The sequence below is a fragment of the Haemaphysalis longicornis genome, unplaced genomic scaffold (genome assembly GCF_048455015.1).
Source record: "Haemaphysalis longicornis isolate Haplotype H1 unplaced genomic scaffold, Haemaphysalis longicornis Haplotype H1 scaffold_153, whole genome shotgun sequence".
NCBI lineage: Eukaryota > Metazoa > Arthropoda > Arachnida > Ixodida > Ixodidae > Haemaphysalis > Haemaphysalis longicornis.
In genome coordinates this window covers 246,244-271,365 of record NW_027526260.1, presented here as the reverse complement: position 1 = coordinate 271,365, position 25,122 = coordinate 246,244, and the positions used below count along the sequence as shown (strand labels likewise).

The 25,122-nt window shown below is 47.6% G+C and overlaps 2 protein-coding genes across 2 annotated transcripts; both read right to left on the bottom strand.

Moving 5' to 3' along the window:
- Positions 1–208: 208 nt before the first annotated feature.
- LOC144165986 (uncharacterized) lies at positions 209–13,844 on the bottom strand. The gene is made up of 8 exons (XM_077695655.1): positions 13,799–13,844; positions 12,805–13,019; positions 11,587–11,871; positions 9,517–9,634; positions 7,713–7,995; positions 5,218–5,324; positions 3,530–3,610; positions 209–2,201 (listed from the first exon to the last, which is right to left on the bottom strand). Exons 1-5 carry the CDS (start codon positions 13,842–13,844, stop codon positions 7,856–7,858), a joined length of 804 nt encoding a protein of 267 aa, XP_077551781.1. The 3' UTR covers positions 209–2,201; positions 3,530–3,610; positions 5,218–5,324; positions 7,713–7,855.
- LOC144165983 (uncharacterized) lies at positions 12,923–23,232 on the bottom strand. Its single transcript, XM_077695653.1, has 4 exons — positions 23,101–23,232; positions 15,633–15,901; positions 14,319–14,602; positions 12,923–13,019 (listed from the first exon to the last, which is right to left on the bottom strand). Exons 2-3 carry the CDS (start codon positions 15,827–15,829, stop codon positions 14,320–14,322), a joined length of 480 nt encoding a protein of 159 aa, XP_077551779.1. The 5' UTR covers positions 15,830–15,901; positions 23,101–23,232; the 3' UTR covers positions 12,923–13,019; position 14,319.
- Positions 23,233–25,122: the final 1,890 nt, after the last annotated feature.

Genomic DNA, 25,122 nt, shown 5'->3' with positions numbered 1-25,122 from the left:
CAAGGCCAGGTTGTACTGTTTTAGCAAACAGGTGGCGACACTTTTTCAACCTCGCTTGTTGTGGTTGCACGCAAAGTGATTGCAGCTAAAATTCATCTATGCCATTTCAAGAGACTGGAAGTAAAAAAAAGTTGCCACGGTCTAATGAAACGACGACAAGAATCACTACAGAAGAAAGCAAGAAGTAGACAGGACGACCCTTGGCTTTCACAAATTTATTTTTGAAGCACCACCATGGTGACCCCTCAAAAGTGTGTCCTGGGAAATCAGACAGCGATGATGGTGGTCAGCGCACGCATCACTCCAGGCACCACAACACCCTTGCCCTGGGCCCACCTGGGTGGAAGAAGGCGAGAGCACGCGTTAAGTACACTGGTTCAAGTGCTGGCCTGGTGACAATGGTGTCTTTTATACCTCTGCATGTAGTGTATCCACCCTCGGACATCACAAAAAAACATGGGCCTCAACCACGCTAACATCACGGCTATGTGCACGCCACCATCAAAAGATAGTTCAACTTAGACCATGTAGGTTCCCAGAAGCTTCAAAAAATATTTGAACAGGGGGGGGTTCGAGACAATCAGTGGTTATAATGACGATTCTAGGGTTCTAAAGAAAGCTAGTGTGTTGTTCTTTGTCGCCTGAAATGAATAGTTCTTATTCCTTTAGGTCATCCCTGGCTTTTCCAACTGAATCTTGAATTAAGCAACAGCTCTTTATCTACTTCAAACATCCTGTTAAACCTTTCAGTTCTAATTTTTTTCTTTGTATTTGCGTTTTCTTTGACATTTGGACTCTATAAGCTTACAAATGAGAAACTGAGCTTGTGATGCAAGTAATTAGCAATTTAATTCAATGCTATGTCGACGCAATACTGAATCTAAACCAATAGAAAGTCTCAATTACCCGAAAACGACCGTTCTTTTTCATAGGAGTACTTTCTCTTAGAGCTTTACCATGCAAAGCAAGCATGTTGTCTGGTACAAAACAAGAAATGCATAGTCAAATGCTGCCGAGTGGCAGATATAGTGGAAATTATTTCACGCTGCAACTATGGTTATCCGAACGGCGTTTGAGTCTTCGTGGCACTGGCTAACGCCCAAAACCAAACAAGAATCCACGTAATAAACTACCAGCTGCAGAGAGAGAATTGAGGGAAATTTGAATGAAATTTGTGAGGGACCAGCGTGGAGAAGTGGTAAAAATAGGGAATTTCTGAACCTAGAAATGGGAATTTTTCTCCCCAATACGGAAAATCACTCGCTGTCTAGGCGGCCTCGTTTGTCAAATAAGCCGTCGAAGCACCTTGTGGGAGGGAGGGGTGAAGTTCGAGGTGAATTTCGAGGTGGCCCAATGGAGCGCCGCGCTACGTGCGGGTCCCAGGTAGGCAAGCAGGACACGCAACAAACAAGGAAAAAGGAGAGAGGGTGAATCACGCGATTCACCCACTCCCCCTGCATCCTTGGCCACGGAGGATGAGTACACCCTCCACAGCGGTGGATGGCCCAACGGTGTTCCAAGACCTCGCTGCAGGTGTAACAGCCAGGAGAGGAGAGGCCATGGGACTCTGGTTGCTGGCCCAGGAGCTGCGATGACAGTGGGGTGCCGGGAACCGAGACTTGCGCCCTCGGAACACCAAGCCCAAGGCAGAGAGAGAGAGGGCCAGCACTGACCGCCTCTATGTGGATTGGGAGCCACAGCAGAGTACGCATGGTGTCCTCGTCTACCCACCGCACGTAGAAGTGGTGCGGAGTGTATACGTGCGACACGTACACGAGGCTCAACTCCTGGGCGAGGCCACATCTGGAAGGAGGGCCCTCTAAGCCCACCAGAGGGTGCTGCCGGGCGTCGTCTACTGCTGGCAGACAACCACACTGCCCACTGGCGTCCGGAATAAGCAGGGGGAGGCCAGGGCTGGAGGCTTCGCTGCACCGCTCCCGGGCAGCGCAGTGCTCTCCTCCTCCAAATCACAGTCGGATGGCGAGCAGGGCACATGGGGGACCACGCACCGTGCCAGCAGGTCAGGGACAGCTGGCTCCCCGGGCCCTCCCTGCCCTGGCCAGCCCCGATCCCGGTGTGACCCCAACAACCCCACAGGTGGTTGTTGGGTCCGATCCGTTTGGGGCCACGGCAGTGGCCTCATTGTGCGACGCAACTGGGACCATGCCAGGTCGCCTCCTCTCTCGGAATCAGGAACTGCCCTGCAGAGAACAAGCCGCAATGTGAGAGCGACTGGGCAACAGTGGTGCACTGTCGGGTATACAGTCAAACCCAGTCATATGGAACTTAGAAAAAAAAAAGAAACAGATCACCGTAGGGGATAATTCCACATAAGCCAGCTAAGGAATTAGACGTCATAAAAGCACTCAGCATTTCTAAAACACATTTTTGGTGAAACTGCCTTACTTTTGCACAAACCATTGTCTAAAGGATTGGAGCAGCTGAGGCCGCAATCTTTCACATTCGTGAAGCACCGGACTAGTGCGGCTGCACCAATCGCTTCGAAGGTTGTGGCAAAGGGTAGACAATTCTTTCCGCGTTGCACCCGCTTTCTCTTGCGCTTGGTGCGATGTTAACAATGTAAACTTCTAGACCCTCCAATGGTCGTGACACCATCACCCACGCTCGATATGTCGCCAACCGTTGATCCGGCAACAGCGTTGATCCGTTGATCCGGCAACGCCAGCACTGGCTTCGTAGCACTACTCAGGATTTCCAGCCGACACCAGCGTGCACAAGTCGGCAGACTTGAAGCAATTTCGCCCAGTTTCTTTAGCAACATCTGCCCAGATGCTACATCGACAAAGTGTTCTCGGGAAATCTCGTGCCTGACAGGGACTTCTGACTTTTCACCAAGTCCGACTAGTTTTACGATTGCCAACTTCATGGCAAAAGGAAAACTTGGCTGCTTTGCACTAGCCACTAAAGAAGCCCGTACTTATTGGCCACCACAGCTTCGCTTACAGAACCACCCACAAAACGCAAATTAAGCTACTTTACCCAAACCAGAAAAACAAGCTCCACTGCAGGGACACTACAGCGAGTTTTCTTGCCAGATGAAAAAATAGAAAGAAATATTGCAATTTTTTTTTGACTGACAGGAAAATTTTTGACGAGAAAAGAGCATTCGAAAATCCCCTTTTCCTTGCAACACCGCCCCTGTCGGTTTTCTGACGATTGGCTGAAGCCTACAATTAGGAAATTCGTAGCATGTGTGCAACATATGGGGGAAAAAACACGATAGGTGGAGATTAACCTTGAGACGGGTGAGAATTAAAATTCTGAAGGCAGAGATAGTATAAACACACACGGCAAACCAATGCGACAAAATTACGGTACTTGGCACGGCAGCCTCTAATGCCACCTCCTAAGTAGTCGAACAATAGGCTACATAACTGCATGATGGAGCCACAGAAACTCAACTTCAGCCTAATGGGGACTGGTTCTCATAGCGACTCGATGGCAACTGCATTCCTCCGCTCATGCAAACCTGCACACACGCACGTAAAAGCAGAGTTTCATAGCACACCTCCAGGAGGGTGCACATCACGGTGCGGTCCTTTCCCAGCAGGCGGATGAAGTCCTCGGTCGCTTCCGGGGACCAGCCAGCCTGAAAAGACAAGGACAGAGTTGCTGGGGCACAACTGCATTTACAAACGCCCGGCAAAGGTTACTGTACACACTCAATTGTAAGGAGAGTTCATTTCATTTTATTTTTTTCGTCACTGAAGTTGAACCTTGCGTAACAAATGAATACCGAAATTCATGTTGCCTTAAAGTAAAATGATCGACTTAAGTGGAGTTTTTTTTTTTTTGCCTCAAGGGCACCCAAGGTCAAGTGCGCCGTTTGCTACGAGAAGGAATAAAAAAAATGTATTGACAGGAGGCGGGCAAAGAGTGCATAATGTTACACTGGTGTAAAGGACCACTTTCAAATGATGATTATGTCTGAGGAGGGTTATGGGACATGGGAAGGCTACGAGGTATGCAATCAGCTAGTGGTGTATCGAGCCATTGAGCAAGTGAAAACATTACAAGCAAGGTGATGGGTTCAAAACTGGGTAAAACATTGTTTCACAAAAGTAGCCCGATGCCTGCCTGCTAGAACAATCCTGCTTTCTAATCGATGGCTACAGTTCTGGCCATTCTGCTATTTGTGTGACCATAGATTGTGGCCAGAACCCTCTCTCTGGGCATTATTCGGAAGGAAACAATGTGCCTGATGCCATTAACGTTGTGTATCGTCAACAGAGTGCTTTTATGAAGTTGCCAACGGTTCTCACTGGAGGCCCTTTCCCCATCCGCATTTCTACGTGGAATGCAAAGCAACGCCTTCACTATCCGGCCAGGAGAGTGAATTTGGTTTTGTTGCCCGCCTCCTCCTGCTCAAAATCTGCTGCCAATACTCCGTGTAGATGGAGCTGATTCAACATGTTCAAACTGGAGGAGCGTGTATAGTAAAGACATCGCAGGGTTTGATCACTTGTGACAGCCTGGTAGCTAGCCTCCTCAAATGAGCCCAAGAGGACCCCTTCTCTCAACTGTGGGCTTAAGAAGCGCAGTCTATGTAAAAGCTTCCAGCACCCAACCTAAATGTCTGTTTCTGTCTGGGTTCCCAAGACGAAATTCCACGCTTCGTGTAGTCTCAAACTTCTAATCCCGCTTTCCAATTTGCAGGGGACTAGGTTTGCAACAACGACAGCTCTCTGGCTTTCTTTGAGCGGTAAGGGTGTCTTTATAAAGCATCCACACAGTTGTGAACGACGGCCACCATCTCATCATAGAGTAGGTGGACCAACAGCTCACTTCTTTGAAACAAAGGCGAAAAATCAGTGAAACCTTCGACCGCATTCTTCACGAAAAGTAGCTTGCAAAGAAAATGCTTTCCTCAAGCGCTCCTGCAGCTTGGCATGTTGAGTCAGACACGATCACTTTCTTTAAAGCTGGAAAGTGTTTAATAAACCGGCTCACAGCCGATGCCAAAGTCAGCCGTCTTGAACTTTCGTCTTTTTCCCGCTAACTACCTTTATATTCCCTCTACATCTCAACTTTTTTGAGCTAGCCACGTGAACTGCTGCCAAGCTTCATTGCAAAGGAGATAGTGAGAGATTCCCTCCTCTTCAACGCCTGTGGCACTAAAAGGACTCCTCCTACCAGAGCGAAACAAAATTTCGGCGGAAGATTGGCACAGATTGCTTGAAACGTAGCAGGATTTACCTCTGTGCGCAGTCAGGCACAACTGGCACAGCTATCACATCACTGTAGGCTCCAGGAGGCCCATTGTTGCCCTGATGGCCTGGGCCGGAATGCTGGCACACTTGTTCCTGGAAGAGGGGAGGCGAGAAGTGGCAGTGATGCAGCTGAGGGCCACAATGACTGCCCTCTTTAAGCAGCATTTTTAGCTGCCGTGCTATGCCATTCATGTTAGCGCTACTAAAACGCCTTAAACTAAGCAAGAGCTGTGCAATACATTTCAGAAGTCCATTTTTTGCTCCCGACTCATTGCATGCATCCCTAGCAAAAATTCTGATAGAAACTTGTATTAGTCTTATACATTTCTGTATTAGGTGTATAAGACATGTATTAGTCTTATACAAACTTGTATCAGTTTTATAAGTTTCATATACAAGTTGTATTAGTCTAATACAAATACACCTATTAGTTTGTATTAGTTTACAGATACTAATAGATCTGATAGACCTGAGTCTAATACGAACTAATAGAGACGTATTGGTTTTAATAAAAACTAATACAAATGGACCCGCAAAGTGCGATTTCCTGAATTTATATTTTTTCTGGAAAATCACAAGCCAAAAAAGGTTGAAATGATCGCCCTTGAGCAATAATGCTTATTTGGTATACTATTATGAAGCGTTTTGTTCACTAACAAATCTCCGTAAATCTCCAACCAAATTCTTATGCAAAATAGGTCAACTTTTTTTTTCATTTTCGCTCCTAAAAATGCGCTACTTAATGATGGGAGCTGGGAGTGCTGCGCCAGCGATAAGCCACCTTACCTGACCTAGCGTAACTAAATAAGCTACGCCTTTATTTAGTGACGCTAACCTGACCTAAAGGCCCTTGATCGGTGTTTAAAGCAGATGGGACTTTAACCTGACCGTACCTGCGAGGCTGCAAGAAGAGCAGCAAGAAATCTAACTAAGCCGAAAAAACTGCAACGAAGCCAAGCCAAGCCATGCCAATGGTCTTCGTTGGGTAGCCAAGATGGCGACGGTATCAAAGTGCGGCTGGCGGGTGTGTACGTTCGGGAAGAAGACGGTTAGAAGGAAGCGGCTTCTAGCGTTATTTCACATCAGACACGTGTGCATCGCGTCATCTAGAAGTGTTGGAGATGTGTCTAACGCCCGTTTAACTTTGGCAAGTATGAACCAGGCCGCAGCGCGATCCATCATGGACCCGTCACCTCGCGGCTCCGGACATCTTTTCTCTGTCTGCTATGCTGACATCGAACGCCTGACATCGAAGAAAGCGTGTGCATCACGTCATCCAGAAGTGTTGGCGATGTGTCTAGCGCCCGCCGAACATTGACATATGTGATCCGGGCCGCCGCCCGACCCATCTTTGAAACGTCACCTCGCCGCTTCGGACTCCTTTGTTCATTCTCAACGCAATGCCTCACGAAGAAGAGACTCCATTCGAATCGCGTTTTGCGGAAGGGTGAATGCCGTTTTGAAGTTGCATCGAAATGGGAATGGTGTTCAATCGGCCATTAATGCGCTCGATATGTACCTACGGCTGGACCGTACAGGTTTGACGAGCTTTTCTGATTGCATGCTGCAGCTATTTTGTGGATTCGCATTGCAATTTATTCATTCATTCTTAATCAGGTTACGAACTGATGTAACATTAAATTATTCAGCCAGATTTCTGTCAGCCAGAGGAATTTGCCTGTGTACCCTGATAATAAAATGTGTTGCCATGTTTCATTGCTTTGTTCGAACTTGCACTGGTTCTGATAGAACTAGTACACTCTGGTAGACCTATCAGACTAATACAGTCTGATAGACCTACCAGACTAATACACACCGATAGACCTAATAGACTAATACAGACTAATAGACCTAATAAACTAATACAGACTGATAGGACTAATAGGCTGATACAAACTGATAGACCTAATAGACTAATACAGACTGATAGGTCTATTAGTGGCAATAAGCATATACGTGTATTAGAATTTGTATCAGAATTTTTGCTAGATGTCGTACAAGAGAGCCACTAGCCCGCATTGGGCCTAACTAAAAAAAAGAGGAACACCCCCCCACCCACCCAAGGAAAGCAATTGCAATGCAAAAGAAACGAAGACACTCATTCGAAGTGGACAGGGCGAGATTCCCAGCAACCTGGCCACAGCTTCCTCCGTTGCAACCATTGGGGCAGTTACGTGGCCCTCTCGCCCTTGCAGAAAGAGCGACGGTGCAGCATTCACGCAGCCAAACGCAAAAATTGTGACTTCATCAACTGCGTCCCGGGAGAGTTTTAACCGATCTCTTCCTTGATCACAAATGAGAGTCGAGTCATAGAGAAAACTTCCCCCACTGAGTGAACATTCGCCTCGCTTTGCTTACTAAATCTGTGTTCGGTCACGGTGAGTTGGAAGTGACCGAATGGAAGGCAGTGCTACAGATGAAGATAGTTTATGCTAACACACCCCACAGCCAAAAAGGGAAAGGCGAGAAAGGGACACTCACGTTATGCGCCCGCCCACTCCATCCTCGGCCCAGAAGACACCTGTCAAAGAGGACTTCCACATTGCCCTGGATGGGAGGCTGCTGATCCCCAAAGCCAATCCCCGATCCCGGTGAGACCCAAACAACCCCACGGGTTGTTTGCATCACACCGGAGTCGGGTAGTCGGCTGATCCAGGCTCCGACGCACTTGGGGCAACTGCAGCAGCCTCATTGTGCGACGCAACTGCCACCATGCCAGGTCGCCTACTTTGTTGGGATTCCCCAAGCCTGGTCAGGAACTGCCCTGCAGAGAACAAGCCACAATGGGTGAGCAACTTAACCCCAGCAGTGGTGCCACTGTCAGGTATACTGCGAAATACCCAGCGCGGTACATCCGGATGCATGGCTCTAGCTTGGAGCACATAAAAATGGTCACAGACTCAAGAGCGGTGTACGCGGCTACAAGGAAGCTGCATTACCAGGCTAGCAAAATGTAACACGAGAACCACAGCCTACTGCACAGTGAGATGAGCATGCTGCCGAGGGTTTGACTGACGCACTGCAAGGCGCCAAGAATGCACTCGGAGGCTCGCAAATTCAAGATACGATGTTTTAATGCTGATAAACCATTATTTCTGGGTCAGTACTGTAACACAACAGCAATCATTAGTACATACCTTCTCTGCAGGAACATGTGTTGATATGTAAATAAAACGTTAGCACTCAGAAGAGTCCGACTACAATCTTTCTTCCTAAAGAAATCACATTTTCTTTTGGCGACTAGACAACCGCCAGTGCAAAATGAATGCCTGCACACCCTTGACCTTCTTGTGCAGGTCACCAGGGACATATTCGCAGTGTCCGAGAAATCAGCAGACAAAGCTTCTAGATGGAAACTACAGCATCCGAGGTGAAAAAAAGTTTCTTCCTCTGCAAACGTTGATGTGGTGTCGGCACCTTCTTCATCACTGCATTCTTCTTGCTCACGCACATTATTCACAATGTCTTCACCGGCAACCTCCGCAAAAGCGGGCACCCCACTTTGCTAGTCAATGTAATCATCAAAGGTCACCGTGATGACTGATTAATGGTATTCCTCGAACACTTTGTACACTTGTAAGAAAATAACCAGAAGCTGCCCCAACATCGAAATTAGAGCTCAACTGTAGTCAGGAACAGCTCAAGAACAACGAAGGAAGTTGCCAGCACACCTCAATACCTCAGCCGGCAGTTCCTTCGAGCAGCACAGAGAGCGCCTTACTGTGAGTATTTCCAACATGACTCGAGTCGCTTCAATACTTTTTCAGACTTAATCTACTTGCAAAATACTGCAGCAGCAACAAAAAAGTACGCAAGGAAAAGAAGGCAATGTCACGCATTAAGTGAGATATCCTCCCAAAACGTAAACCCCTGCTATTGGCATCCTTAACTTGCACCTGAGTATAGCCGTGTACTTCCATGCGACGGTCACTAAACCTTCACAAATACAAAGCGATTTCATACACCACAGGTTGAATATCGAGAACTGCTTCATTTTTGATGCACTGAGCCACAATCCCCAGCAGCGTTCTTTTAGCAGTAGCCTCTAATTTGGTTCTGAAGCACCACACCATCACTCTTGTAACCAACAGCTGCGTGCTGACCTCACGCAGGCAAACCAATTCAAGATTTTTGCATTGCCAAGTTCAGCCCGTCATTTTTAAGTGGACGAGTTGCAAGACGTGAAAATTATTTGGATGCAGTCAGTGATCAGAATGAAGAAAAGTTGTGTTTAGAGAATTCCTTTCACCCAGCAAACAGAATGTTCATGACAAGAACCACTTACAAGACTCAGGAGTGGCCATGCTGGGTTCCACAAGCCCCGGCCAGAACCACTGGTTGGCAGCGGCAAAGTCCGTGTCTTTATCAGAGGATGACCGGGACGAGGCGTCGAACGAGGACGACTGCGGGGAACAGAACTATTTCCCCACAAAGGCTCAGAGCTACGGTGCAGAAACGATGACTGTCGCTGGGAATGCAGGGCCACCATTCAGCAAAACAATAGTACAGTCAAACTCCGCTACAACGAAATTCACGGGGATCGCGAAAAATTTCGTTGTAGCGAGAATTTTGTTGTCGCGGAAAAATCAGTAAATAAAGAAAACAGGGCAGGCTGTCGTGAAATCTCCCACCTACCTTTTCGCCCCAATGTTGCCAACTTGCTTGGAGCTCGCTCCGCCAAAAATAGCAGCCTTTTTATAGCACGGAGTTTATATCGTAATTTGCGGTCACAACGCGTCTCGCGGCGCTTAGACCAGCGGTGTAATATGCGCGTCGTACTCGTGGAGATCCGCGCAAAAGCAGGCGTCGTGAAATCACAGCGCGGAGTTTATATTTTAATTTGCGGTCACGGATATGCACAGGATATGCACGACACTCTTGGAGCATTTTATTTCCAAAACTTGAAAAAATCGCTGATTTTTAACTGTTTGCGCTTTCGCACGAGCAACGGGAGAATGCGCTGCTCACAGTCTGCGAGGAGCTGCAAGGCGACATCATCGTCATGGGCGCCAAGGAAACTACGTAAAACGTCCAAGGAGTCCATGACCTGCGACGCGGTCACTGACGTCGGGACCGTCGGAACACCATGCCCGACGTCTTCGTCGTCGGATGAATCGGCGGCGGCGGCGGAGGCGGCGCGAGCACTCTTGAGGTTCTCGGCATCACTCAGCTCCTCGTAGACGATCACGTCCGCGTCGGCATTTACGTAGTCGCTCAATGCTACATTCTCAGGAACAATGCCGGCTTCCTCGAGAGCTGCCGGCAGCTTCTCGATGTCCGGATGTTCGGAGAAAATGTTGCTTCTATATAATTTAAATTGTTAGAACTTATCAAAATTAGTTAGAGTGGTTCAGTCCGTTGCAGATCCAGTGACTTGTGTCCCGGGAAAATTTCGTTGAACCGGGAGAACAATAAAAAAAGTGGTTCGTTGTGGAGGGAGTTTTAATACATTGGGGCCTATGGGATGCGGGCGGGGAATCGAAAAACCTTCGTTGAAGCGGGAATTTCGTTGTAGCGGAGTTCGTTGTAGCGGAGTTTGACTGTAATACGTATTCTACAGCATAAATTTCCTGAACGGGCGCTATTTAAGGTGCACCATTTCGCCCCAGCATCATTCTCTGCTACAACAGAGCAACAGTAGGGTATTCAAGACGCCAGATGCACAAATTGAAATTTCATTAATTGCATCAAAAAGTTTCAACCGACGCTCGTCCTTGATCAGAAGCAAGAGGAACACACCACCCATACATGAAACATCGGCAAAAATTTCCCCAAACGTATGAATTTCTGCTTCGTTTTGTTTAGTAAACCAGCGTCTGAACTGAGTCATTGGCAAACCTGGCCACCTAGACGCACCCTGAATAGCGTCGTCTACTGGGTCGCTTGTAGCACTCTTTTCTCTTGAGCAACTACTAAACAGGCACCACTGGTAGGCCTCACTGGCCTAACTGCACAGTCGTAAGTGTTCAACCCCGCAGTCTTGGTTCGAACCCCAGAGGTTCCAATTTATTTTTTGTTTTGGAAAAGACCAAGAATGTGTTTTTACTACAGGACATTCTCTCAGGTACACTTTAAGCATTCTTGTCAAAAATAAGGACAGTTTGGCATGTCTTAGTTTGGTTTAGTCCACCAACACGTGTAATAGTTGTTCGGTCCACCTATAGTACGACGCGAAAGGAAAACGAACGCAGGATCTGCCTAGGTGACCTGGTTTGTCAAATACGTGTCTGAGTCGCACCTCGCAGGCAAGGGGGGCACTGTTACAGGCGACAGTATGAAGTGCAGTGTGGAGCAAATTCGAGGTAATAAAGCAGAACCCGCAGTCAACAAAGCAAGGCTAAAGAAGAGCACTCACGTTACACGGCGACACACTCCATCTTAGGCCCGGAGGGTTTGTGTCGTCCACGGTGGGTGGACAAGGTGACGGCGTCGAAGAAGTCCTCCAAGGTTGCCGTGCATGGGAAGCCCGATCCCGAAGGTGCCGGGTGACAGCCTGGGGTGAGGCATTTGCCGGCCCTGTCTCATACCGGGTGGCAGTGTGGTAGAGGAGCAGCTGACGTCGTCCTCTTAGACCGGCTCCCAGCTGGACTCCCAGGGCCCAGGGAAAAGGAGTCCTTGAGGGAGGACTGCTCCGGGAGGGCTGCATAGGAAGTGAAAGAGAAGGTTAGGCTTTTTTTGCTAATCGCCGGCTATGCAGGCAAGGGTTGGCGGGGAGGGCAGCTTGATCTGTGACTCTCGATTGACTCGCTCGCTGATTCCATGGCGTGGACACGCCGCTTCGCTTAGCGCTGTTGCCTCATTTCCTTTTATTTATTTTTGCTTTCCCTTCGGTTGCCTGAATGCCTCGCGAAGCATCAGCAGAGGTTGTCATGGTGAAATTTTGTTTTAACAGAAGAGAACGTGAGGCGGTTTTGTGTGTTTCTTTTTTTTTTTTTTTGCTTTTGAGTTTATGGAAAACAGATAACATATCCACGTTGTTCGGCATATCCGAGGCTTCGTCTTAAAGCGAGGCTGAGTTGTGCAGTACATGTCAAAAATCCATTTTTTGCTTCCGAGTCATGGCACGTACACAAAAAAATAAATAAGCAGTCCCCCCCCACCCCCCCCTTTTTCCAAGGAAAGCAATTGCAATGCAAAATGAACATGGCCAGACATCTAAATTCGTGTCCCAAAACACAGTTGCAGGACAAGATTCTGGGAAATCTGGCTGTAGCTGCCTCCATCGCAACTGCATGAGTGAGCTATGTAGCCCTCTTGCCGAGCAGCAGGTAAGCCTTCACGGAAGGAGCAACGGTGCAGCATTCACACAGCCAAACACACAAATTGCGACTTCATCAACTTTGTCCTGGAAGGGTTCTAACCGATGCTCGTCCTTGATCACAAATAAGAGTCGAATCATCGGGGAAAATTTCCCCCACTGAGTAAACATCCCCTTCGCTTTGCTTAGTAAATCTGCGCTCGGTCACAGTGAGCTGGAAGCGACCGAATGGAAGGCAGTGCTACAGATGAAGCTAGTTTACGCTAACACACCCCGCAGCCAGCAGGAGGTAAGGGGCGATGGAGGGGCACTCACGTTATGCGCCCACCCACTCCATCCTCGGCCCCGAAGACGTCCGCCCAAGAGGTCGTCCTGGTCCCCAAGGTGCCGGGCAATCGCCAGCTCTGCCTCGCACCGGGTGGCGGTGCGCAGAGGACTGGCTGCGGTCCTCCTCGAAGACCGGCATCGAGCTGGACTCCCAGGGCAGCGGTGGAGGGGAGTTCTCGAGGGTTGGCTCCCTGGGAAGGAGGCTGCATAAGGGAAATGCGTAACGGGGCTTCGACTTTAGCATTGATGAAATGTGCCAAAAAAAAAAAAAAAAATACATGTCACACCATCAGGCCCCTTTTTTAACCTGTAAACTGTCGCTACCACGATAACTCTGTTGACTGCACTCGCACACCCCTGCCACTAAATGTGCCACCGAGGCAACTTGTGTAAAAAAATATTACAGGCGTGTCATGCCATCTGTAGGGAGGTTAAGGGCATAACTGGTAGGGTACATCTTGAACTACAGATGGAGCGCAAGTTTTTTTTCATCCGTGCTGCTTTGAATTCACTTCCGCAAAACTCGCTGCCATGGCAAGTTGGATATGGCCAAGAAAAGAAATTTCACTATCTGTGTTATAGCTGCCGCCCTCTGTAAGGCCCCATTGTGGAGAAAACTCCACCGCTCTGTAAAAATGTTCAGATGTTCTTCAGAACATAAATGTGAATTAGTAGTGGAACAAACATAAAAAAGAAAACCTGGTGCGGAGTCATTCCTCTTGGGAGTATTTTTTTCTGGCTGCTTTTAAAGTGAGAACTAGTCAGAAAAAAAAAAACTTGGTAGCGAAAGGCTTAACACACATAACATGCTTAATTTGCCCGGAAAAATAGAGCATGAGATTGAAATGTTGAAAAAAAAACTTATCTTCAATAAAAACGGCATGGTGCTGACGTTCTGAGGCACATACAGAACATCAAAGGTAAAGTGCAGCACATTACTGGCAACAGCCAAAAAGAGGTCGTTCGAACTGAATCATCTCACCAAGCACTTTACCATCAGGAATAGCGTCAGTGCGTAGATAGACCATAGCACTACAGTCCAGCCTCAACCAAACAACATTTGAATGCCTCTGCTGACAGAACCTAGCTATCACGGTTCTATCATGAATTTAGCTTTAAGCGATTTTATGAAGGACACTAATGTCAAGCATGTTCTCTTTGGTCAATTCTACACATTCTTGTCGAAAATAAGGATAGCCTAGTATCCGTTAGGTCTTTCTAGCCTACCAACGTGTTTATTACTTGGTACAACATGAAAGGGATGCAAACGTAGGATGTGTCTAGGCGGCCTGGTTTGTCAAATGTGCATCCTGGTTGCAGAGCAGAGTTGTAGGCGGAGCGGTAGGCGGAGCGGTAGGCGGAGCGGTAGGCGGAGCGGTAGGCGGAGCGGTAGGCGAAGAGCGGATTTGTAGGAGAATTAAGTGCAGTGCGGAGGAAATCCGGGGGACGCGAATAGAACATGCAGCCAAACAAAGGAAAGGCGGGAGAAGAAGGGCCCTCACGTTATTCGGGCACCCACTCCATCTTCGGCCTAGTAGACATCCACACGGTCCACGGGGTGCGTGGCACGACGGCGTTGCAGACGTCCTTCCAGGACAGAGTGGTCAGCAGGCCCCTGACCTCCCTGAAGGTGCCGGGTGACAGCCAAGGGTGGGGCACTCGCCGCCCCTGCCTCACACCGGGTGGCGGTGTGGCAGAGCCTTGGCTGCCGTCCTCCTCGTAGACCTTGTAGGACAACAACGGAGAAGCGCCTTCCTCGGGAGAGAGAGGTGCTGCCCTGGGGACGCTGCATTAGAATTAGAAGATAAGGGTTCTCAGCAAAGCATTGCTAACAAAAGAAAATCAATGTCTTGATACTATAATAGGGGCCTTCATTTTCCCATATCACAATGCTCAAAGGGACCATGTACACTTGTTCATCCTACCAGAATATCGGCGTTCTGTATAAAGTCATTCAGATAACATCAAACAAAGCACGGCTGGTCGACCTCTGCAATTTGGTTGAAATTTTTTTTTTACCTCATTCCCACATGTATGTACAGATTCGCACATATTTTTGGTGGAAACAATTTTGTCCGACTGAAAAAAATTTTGGAACGCACCCGGACGGACCGTGGCCACTACCTGCCCCTGCACTGCGGCCAACTTTAGTGACGCCCACCAAAAATACACTCCTTAGGCACGAACGGTAATTTTTATGCTTCACCTATGTCTGGTGTGCATCCCCCCACAAAGAATTGTTGGCTAAAAAGAAGGCGCGTAAAGCCTGACGAAAAAGTTTAAACGCCTGTTCGTCTACTGACAACGATGGTTGAAATGCAAAGCTTTCTCGGCAAATGGAGAAAACAAATTCCAAACCGTAAATGATCAAAGTCCAACCTGCGAATGATCAAAGTCCACAACCCCAACAAAAGCAGACAAATCCCTCACGAGAAAGCTGAGCTTTTCAACTATCGCCGTTAGACTAAGGGGCGTTTGAACTTTTTTCCCCCGTCGCTACCTTTTGTGTCAGCTACACGGCCCTCTAGCCGAGCAAGAGGCAGGCCTTTGTGGCAAGAGCAATGGTGCGGCATTCACGTAGCAAACGCACAAACTGCAACCTCATAAACCGTGTCCAAGGAGGATTTTAGCAGTCGCTTGTCCTTGATCAGAAATGAGAGAGACACACCACCACTAATAGAAGCATCGGCGAGAATTTCCGCTTTCCTTTGTTTACAGAATCCCTGTACAGACACAGTGCGGGAGGAAGGGGGGAAGGAGCGACCGAAGGAAGTGCAGTGCAGACCGAGCCCAGTGCAAGCAGAACACGCACTCACGTGATGCGCCCAACCACTCCAGCCTTGGCCCGGAAGACATCCATGTTGTAGGCAGCACGAAACATCACCTTGATGTTGAAGATGTCCTCCCAGGTGGCCATCTCCTGGTGCCTGCAGTGACCGCCGCAACAGGGGAAGTCGCCGGCTCTGCCACTCCGGGTGGCGGTGTGGCAAAGACCGGCTGCGGTCCTCCTCATAGACCGGCTCCGAGATGGACTCCCAGGGCGCCGGGGAAGACGAGTCCTCTAGGGAGAACTGCCCTGGGAGGTCTGCATAGGAGGTGAAATAAATAGAATGGTGTTGACCTCAGCATTGCCAAAGGAAGAAACGAAATCCCTGTCACACTATCAGAGCCCTTTGTTAGCGTTTTCGCAGCCACTCCAAGACGCATGCCCCTGCCACTAAATGCCACTCCCGAGACAACTAGTGCAACAAAAATATTGCAGGCGTGTTGCGCTATTTAAGATAGGCCAAGTAAAGACAGAACTTGTAAGGTACGTTTGAAACTATGGAGCGCCAGTTTTTGCTTCCGCACTGCTTTGAATTCACCTCGCCAACAGAGCCACGGCGAGTCTGATGCAACCAAGAAAAGGAATTGCTCTGTTTTAGCTGCCCCAGATTATTATAAAGCCACATTATAAAGAATATTCCACTGATAACTTTTTTTAAACACCTACATGTCCTCATTTGTGGCTAATTATTGTGTTATTTATTTAGGCATCAGTTTTTCTGTAAAACGTTTCATAACAGATTAGACTATATAAAAATGTGCAGACCTTCTTCAGAACATAAAAGTGGATTATTAGTGAATTAACATTGGAATAAAAAAAACACACAGGCAGAGTTCTCCCTGCCAGTGTTTCTTCTGGCTTGCTTTCACAAAAGAACCAGTTAAAAAAAAAAAAAACTAAACGCTGAAAAGGTAAAACTAGATCATGAAATAAAAAGCTTAAAAACAAACCCATATTTAATTAAAAAATCAACATGGTGCTGATGTCCTGAGAAGCATACAGAAAACCCCATTGGTGAAGTGCACCGAATAACTTGCAACAGCAGAAAAGGAGGTTCTTCCAACTTATCTCACTAGGCATTGTAGGTACGCAACCATGAGGAATAGCGTCACCTGGTTGATAGAGGATACTGTACTACAGTCCAGCCTCAACCTGATAACATTAAAAAGTATCTGTCAGCAAAACCTAGCTGTTTGATTTTAGGCAGCGTCTGGAACCCCGCGCGGGGCACGAGATTTAGCCCCCTCGCAACGGCTCCTGCCCCGCGTGACGTCATATATACGTCATAGTGACGTCATATTAACAGCAATTGTTATTAGTTTGCGTAGTAGAATACAAAAAGCACATTTTTTTACATTTTAATAAAAAATTAGGAAGCCACTCATTTGCTAGAAGTTTTATAAAAGAATTTTTTTGTTCGTTCTTGCGGAAGCCGCCGATGCTGCCGCTGCTGGCGGTATGGCGTATCCGAAAGTGCCGAAAGCCCTGAATGCCTGAATTTCTTGGGTCGACAACGTAGATGAAGCAGAGTTGATAGAGTTAGAAGCACTATCAGAATGTGCGAGAACGTTGCCGTATGCGGGCACCAAGCCAGCCTTTCCACACGGTAGCGAAATCCTCTCGAGTAATGCTGACCTGTGACCGCCTGCTGTATGCCGATGGTACCTGCGTTAGATCTACGACATCGCGCAGCCGAGTGGCCCCGTTCGAACCACCCACGTCCCACGCAAGAAAAGACACCGTCCGAGCGTGATTATGTGAGCCTGCTGCGGCATGTCCGCGCGGCGGCATCTGCTATCAACAGTTTGCCCCACGGCAAGTTCAGAATGCTTAAATGGGTGGCCTGAAATCGCGGTGTGTTTTCAAAATGACAGCAGCGCGGAACTTACAGTGCTCAGGACGTAGGCTGGACGCGGCCACTGATATTTTACTGGTCGCATGTGCGCATTAGAAGTGCAAACCACGGATAGCTAGAAAAGGTAATCATTGGTGTTCCCACACATGTACCGCGTACAACCCAGCACAGTAGTTTCCCCTTTAAGGAGATTAGCAAAGAAGACCCGAAAATCTGCAGTTTGTCGCGTTTTTTGTATGTATTTTCGAGTGGACTGAATTGTGGCTTAGAATTGTTTACCCGAAATAAGTTTTGTGCGCGGAAAAGTCTGGTGATCATGGGCTTCTTGCATCATAAATGCATGATATTCAGCGCTTGAAAAGATTTTTCAGAAGAAATTATTGCAGCTGTAGTGGTGAGCCATTTCACTACAGTAAAATGTGGCAGAAATACATCTGCGATACAAAGTATGTGAAAGAGTGAGAACATTGGCAGTCTCGTATCCCGTGGCCCAGATTGTGGCTGGGTAGTTTCCATCATGCATTCAGCTCCTCACATTGGCACACACATGATGCTACGACAAATTAGGAACTGGGTCCTCCAAAAGGTACACTAGCTAGGCGCTTCATGCCATAGCTGCTGCATTGGCATAACCTTCACGTCTCTGTATATGTCAGTATATGCTATGTTGGCCATATTTTACCGAGTCCCCTCATGCAAAGGACTTAATTCAGGACACCCAGCCGATAGGGTCAGAGAAGAAGCTGTAAAGACGGTAACAGGAAGGGTATACACTTGGCCAACCATCATGTCTCCATCATATGAAAACCCATGGGTTCTATGCAGGCGCAATAGTCTACGTCAAAGAGAATCTCAAGATGTGCCTGGAACGTGAAAGCCTCAGCGGATTGTTTGTGTCCATGGGTATATGCAGCGAACACACTGCAAATGTAATTGATAAGCAAAGGTCAAGGCTGTAATGGTGGGAGTTTAACCAAAAAAAATGGTGAAAAACATCCCAATTTCAAACTGCATTGGTGTAATATGGGCACGAGTGACGTCATATGGACTTGCACTGTAAATGCAGTTATCTGTGTTAACTGTACGTTAGCACTCAAGTGATACGATCAAACGGAATGGAGGCCCCACTGCGATTGCCCAGTTATGCTTTTTTTTACGGTGGGTTCGGTTGGTGGCTGTCAATTGCACAAACAAGATTCTGTGATGTCATAGAGAAATAGCTGGAAAATGTGTATGGAACTTCCACTGCTCTACACATTTTCTGTACTGTCTTATTTGTTTGAAGTTTACAATAAAATTGATGTCAGTTGTTATTTGGGCAAAGTCTTTTTAATGAACGAACCTTGTATTTTTTCTTCGTAGCCTCTGCAACAGCCTGCCTACTGTGCCCCTAAGCAGTGGTCACTAAACAAATGCCCACTTGCCAGCCAGATACTGGCCAGCTAGACTGGTGTCAACAAAAAAGGAATCTTTCTTGGCTTCTCTGCAGAGCTTTGCACTCAAGCAAAAAGATCACTTGGTTGTTTGGCGTTCCTGCAGGACTGTAGTGTAGTGCTAGAAGGCATCACTTGCTTATTTGGCACTTTTTCTGTGTATTGTGCCAAGAAACCCTTGCGTTTTATTTGGAAAAGGAACTTCACACCACAGACCGTGCAGAGAAAGTAGAGCTACTGACTTTTGACTTTTTTCACAGCCACGGAAGTTTGGTAGAATCACTTGTCATTGACAAACACCATGTTTGCTTTGTCTGAAGGTGTGAATCTGGGAGAGTTGTTTTATATTTTGGGGAAAAATACAGCGACAATAACAGTACTGAAGTACAAGGAAAGGTGCTGTGATGAACAGTGTCCATGTGTTCGCAGCTTTTTTGTCCAGTTTCTTTCCCGTGTTTTTTCATGGACTTGCTACAGTGCCTGATCAAGCCTGTTTTTGTGTAACAAAAATGTCAACAGCGAAGCACTTATCAATGCTCACATGCTGCCCGTTGACACCAAAGCAGAAGTACGTTCATTGGAGTCATTTTATTGTTGAAGCCTTCCAGGATACTTACAGCTTTCAGCTGTACTGCAATATTCACAAACAACAATAAAGACATTCACGTCCACATAGGTGTCCTTGGCTCCAGTTCCTGCACAAGGTATTAAGTACTCTCGGGAGAGGGTAATGTCAAGCTATACAAGAGCCATTCCCTCATAGATGTGTTCCATAAATTGTTTTTTAGGCTTGTTAGCTTAAAAAATAGTTTCAGTGCCCCTTTTTTTTTCAAGCTAATTACCACCACCAGAGAATGTGCTTTCTAGCAGTTGGGCTCTGCTGGGTATGCATCGTTGCAAACAAAATATGGGACACTGTATTATGGCCCTTACGACTAAGCATAGTCACTTAAGAAATTAGCCGAAACAGTTTTTTACACAGCACAGTCAAAAAGCAAAAGAACATGAAATATCTCCTTGCAATTACAAACTTTTACTGTTCACCCCCTCCCCGAAACACAGAGCAGACAATTACCAGCTGTGAACACAAGTATTTACGTCAAGTTGAATTCCACAGGGTGCTCCGGATGGGTACATTGATGTCACAGTCAATCAGAATTCGTGAATCCACTAAGCCTTCGAGAGAAGCTCTCACCATTACTGGCCATCCAACTGAGTGGGCATGAAAGTATTGTTGTTGGTTATGTTGACTTCCAAGCCAAACACGAGTAAACAAAAAACTAGCGTACCAAAATACATAATCAGAACAGATGCAGGATGACGTTTTGTTGGCTAACCGGGTTGAAGAAGGCAGAAGGCACTGGGGCAAAGGTTAGGGAAATAAAATCCATGCGGTAATTGTGAACTAAGTTATGAGACGCGGCCAGACGATCAGCTGGTAAGGAGGGAGGGCTATCCTATCTATCCCTTGCTACCTCTTTACTATAATTGAGCAGATAAAAACCTTTCATTAAACTTGCTAGCTGGCAGTTCCACGTACCCTATGTAGAAAATTTCAAGGTAGACAAAACATTGTTTCCTGTGCATTCAATAATAGCTGCCTAGAGATTGCTTAGAATTCGCAGCTCATTTGAAGTCTTGCATATCATGAAAGCACAATAGTATTATTCGAAGGAACAAATTCGAAAAACATAGATGAACAAGTCACTTGTTTACCTTGAGCACACCAAACTTGAAAGCACTATTTAACACAAGTGTCAAGCTTGGCACAAACGGCGATCTTATCGGCTTGACTTCTCCCGAACTTGCACATTTGGAGCTTGAGCCTCCTTGCACAAGAAGCCAGCCAGTGGGCGGTTGGTTTCAGCGATAGCTGAGTACCTATGCTGCCCATGGACGGGCGGCTGCTGGGCTCTCCCATTCACCAGGCCACCCACGAAAGTGGAGCTGCGCTCCCTGCATGCAGCGTGCACGGATCGTTTCCGCGGGGTAGTAAGGTTTCTCGCAGTACCCCGCGAGAAAAATTGCAGAACAGGCTACATGCCAGGACGGATTGCGTTCGACGATGCCCTGCGTTACCTGACGATACTTGATTCGTGCACACTGACGCCGCTGACACTGCGTCGCTCGCGCTATCACGTCATCAAAGTCAGCTACCTCGTTAGCCACGGCGCAAAGCGCTGGAAAACTGATCCGCACGTTTTACGCCAGAATCAAAATACAAGGCTTGGAATGCAAGTAGCGATCGGAACAAGTAGACAACGAATGCAGGAGCATAAAGCCGATGGCACGCGAACTCCAAGACAATATGAAGCTAGCAACATATTTAACGGCAACAAAAGGAGCACGGAAAAAAGCAGGGCGAAGCAGCTTGCCAAAATAGGATGCGTTAGGCTTACCAAGACTAGCAGCAGCAAGTTCACGAAAAATACTCAATAAATCATTTCAAACAACCCTCCGAACAAGAAAAAAGCGCCGCGAGGCAGCCGCTGTGCAAGGCGATAACACAGAACAGGGAGGATAAGGACGTAACGTTGCGCAGGCTTGCGGTTGGAGCCAAGGCCGGAAACCCCCATGGCGCACACACGCCGTCAAAAACGTCTTCAAATGTGCAAAAAAAAAAAATAGTGACGTCACAGGAAGTCACGTGACTAGTTTAGTTTGACGTCACTTCTGCGGGGCAGGAGCCACCGCGAGGGGGCTAGATCTCGTACCCCGCGCGGGGCACGAGACTTACCCTTGATTTTATCACGTTATGAATTCAGCTTTACGCCCTATGTCAAGCACTCAGTGAAAACTGAAAAATTCTGGTCTTTATTGACTGCGATACATGTTCCACTAATTACAACACATCAAAGTGGTCGGACATGCTTTCCTGCATTTTAGATAAAGCACCAAGCTGTTCAGCATTACAACCTTTTTTGTGTAGCCAAGATTCAAGGGATATGTTGATCACAATTTGCAAATGGGTGAAAGCGATTTGAATGCAGTCGGCAGTCAACGACAGAACGAGCCAGAAATGGCATTTAGAAATGGCAATTAAATTAGCAAACAGGAAGTTCACAATAATCCCTTACAGTGCTCAGGCCTGGGCACACTTGTTACCGTTAGCCCCGGCCGGATCCGCTGGTTGGCAGCGGAAAAGTCCATGCAGTCATCCAGCGATGACCAGGAGAAAGCGCCGATTGTGGACCACTGCAGGGAACGGAAGCGTTAGTCCACAAAGACTCCCTTCTACAGTAGAAAAACTATGCCTATACCATGGCAAGGCTGGGCCACAGTTCGGCAAAACACAAGCCAAAACACTCTAAAGAACAAAACTCCCTGAACTGGCACGATTGACTTGACGGACATCATTTTGTTCCACTGCTTTCGGCTGCACCAAGTTCAAACCTGACGAAGGGCGTGACCAAAAGGCTGACATATATGCATGCGGATAGGCAGCACACAAGTTTTGACTAATTAACAAGCGCTTGAACTCCAGAAAGTGGTGTGCTAACTCTGTGCAAAAGTTCCGCCGAGCAATATTCGCCAAGCAGAACGTATACCCAACAAATAGCTCAGTTGTTAGTCTGCGCTTGTCTTCGTGCCATCTTTTTCTGTGTCCCCGTATCGAGTGCGCAAAAGTTACCGTTAAGATGTCAAACCAACTAGCCCGCCTACCCCTGTTATTACAAAAAAAGACTAAGCCTGAGGTCACCTGAACGCGTCCGGAAGTGAACGTCGGTACCACGTGCAGGACTCAGAACTGCAAGCAACAGTTATTGAAAGTAATCACAGCTGGTTGCACACACCAAGAAGCTTAAAAAAATATGTATGGTCTATTCAAAACAACCGTATGCCTGGCACATATGTCGCAACTGGCCTTCGAAATTACGTATCTCGAAATTTTGAGCACCCTAGGATTGAAATAAAAATGATGATAGAAGCACAGGGGTAAACAGAAATAATTCAAACAAGTAAATTCTACTTCTGTGACGTCCTAAAGCGGATGTAAATAGATTCTGAAAGCCGAGCTCCGTGATAGCTACAGGGTGGCACATTCAGCTTAGGCCTAGTACCAGACCCGAAGTGTGTCTATCGGGCTCTCGAAGCCACATGGCAATAATTTTCACTCCGACAGCACGCAAAGCATACGTGCTCCTAGCAGTGAGGAAAACAATACTCACGAAGAGTAGCGGCCACGGAGGGTACGTGGCGGCTCAATGCCGCGGTGTCGCCACAGCGCGAGTCATCACAGTGCAGGGAAGACTTGCTGAATAGTGATGGGGTGATGGCAGTTATGGCAGGGGCGGCAGGGGCGCGAGCGGTCGCGAGAGCGAGGCACGTGCGTGCCTTGCAGGGCATGATAATATTGAGAAACTCCATCAACTCCATCACAGAACAGGGAGGATTTTAGAGAAGCAAAGGTCTAGCTTTGCCTGTAGTGCCAGAAAAAGCGTAGTGGCGGCGTCGTGAACTACCCAGTACGCCCGCTTGATGGCGCTGTAAACACGGCTTTGTAAACATGGCGGATGCTTTTTGCACAGGCCGCTTGAGCTCCTTAATAACATGGCTGCCCTCGCACGGCGGCCGCCGGCTCGCTGCTCCACGGCCGGACTCGACTCTCCTCCTCCCGCGCGCGAAAGGGGCGTCGAGTCCGGCCGTGGCTGCTCCTGCTGGCTCCTGGCTGGCACGCTGGTCGCGTGTTTACTTGCGCCGCGCTAGTGAAGTGATGTTACGCCAGGTGACCAGATGGCCTCGACTGGCACAGACCACAGTGAGCAGCAAGTGAGAACAAATCGTTTATTGACATCCGCAAGTTTACAGAGGCCAGGACATCATTTCATTTCGATCGCTGCAATTGTACGTCGCTTTCGTGACAACATTTTTTTTTTGCCATAACAACTCGTTCACTTGCGCTAAGATTTCGAACGAAGGGCACAAATGAAGTATTGACGGCGACAACGGTTTCCTTTGCACCGTCTTTCTAGCGGAGTGCATAACACTCACCTTCTGTTGGAAGAATCGAATATTCTGGCCTCGACAGCTGCCTTCCGATGCGGAATTTCCCACATTTGTCATTCCACAAGCACTCAATTCCCGTGTTTTGCCAGTCCTCTCAACAACTGATGGACGCAAAAGCACATAACAGCAATAACAGTCACGAAACCGGTGCTCCGCGCACATTGAAACGGTCGGCCGTTGCAGCGGTTTCAATTTGAATTGGCGGCTTTGTGGTTGCGAATTCAGAAACGAGGTGGTGCACCAGTCGGCTGTTCGTAAAAAGTTGTGTACATTTTTGCTCAACGGATGTTTGATGCGGAACTTGTTAATAGTATTTTTAAATAACACATTGTAAGCGAACTGTGTGGGCTCTTTGAGTCACGGAATGAATGTTTTGTATTCTATACCAAAAGTAACATTTTGCCTGCGCCGTCTGGTGGGCTTGATGGTCGAAAACAGCGCTTTAGGTTGGTCACGTGGGGCGTCGATTTTTACGCCGCCTATAGGGAAGACAGGGAACGTCCAAGCTTGAGAGGCCTGACTCCATGCTGCAGGGGACACCAACGCCACCAGCCAGTCACGTGGGAAGCTCGCTTTTTTATTATTTATTCACTGGCGTCATTGGGCATTTACATGAGATGGGCGGATGCGTAATTTTGCATATGAAAACATAGGTAGACATTCTTAAACCAAACCTGTCTGAAGCAATCAGTGTTATTGAATGAAGTTTTTGAACCGTTTACGTAAATTTGCTCTGGCAACAATAGAAATTACGTCATGTCAGCGCCTCACATGGAGGAAAGAAAAGGTTAGGTTTCTTTCCTCCATGGTTCTTTCTTTCCTCCATGGAGCCTTATGCCGGCGCCATGAGCTAGCAAACGTTTTCTCTGTAGAATATCCTAGGCACTACATCCGTGCATTTACTACTCCAGGTTATCCTGGTATGACTGGTAGCGACGCCCTTCTGACCTTCAAGCTCGGCCAAGGTCACTCCAAGATTAAGCAAGCGGCTTCTGTGGTTTTGTTACGGTCCCTAGAATATTAAGCAGAGTCAGTAAATACTTTCCTGGTCATGAAACTTCGCCGTAACGCTATGGGATGGCTTCGTGCGCTGCTCACGGAGGCCGCACCGCAGCGCTGGCGTTGATCGAGGGGCAGCCGGCATAGAGTATGAAACTCTATGGCAGCCGGGGAAGTGCTCTGAT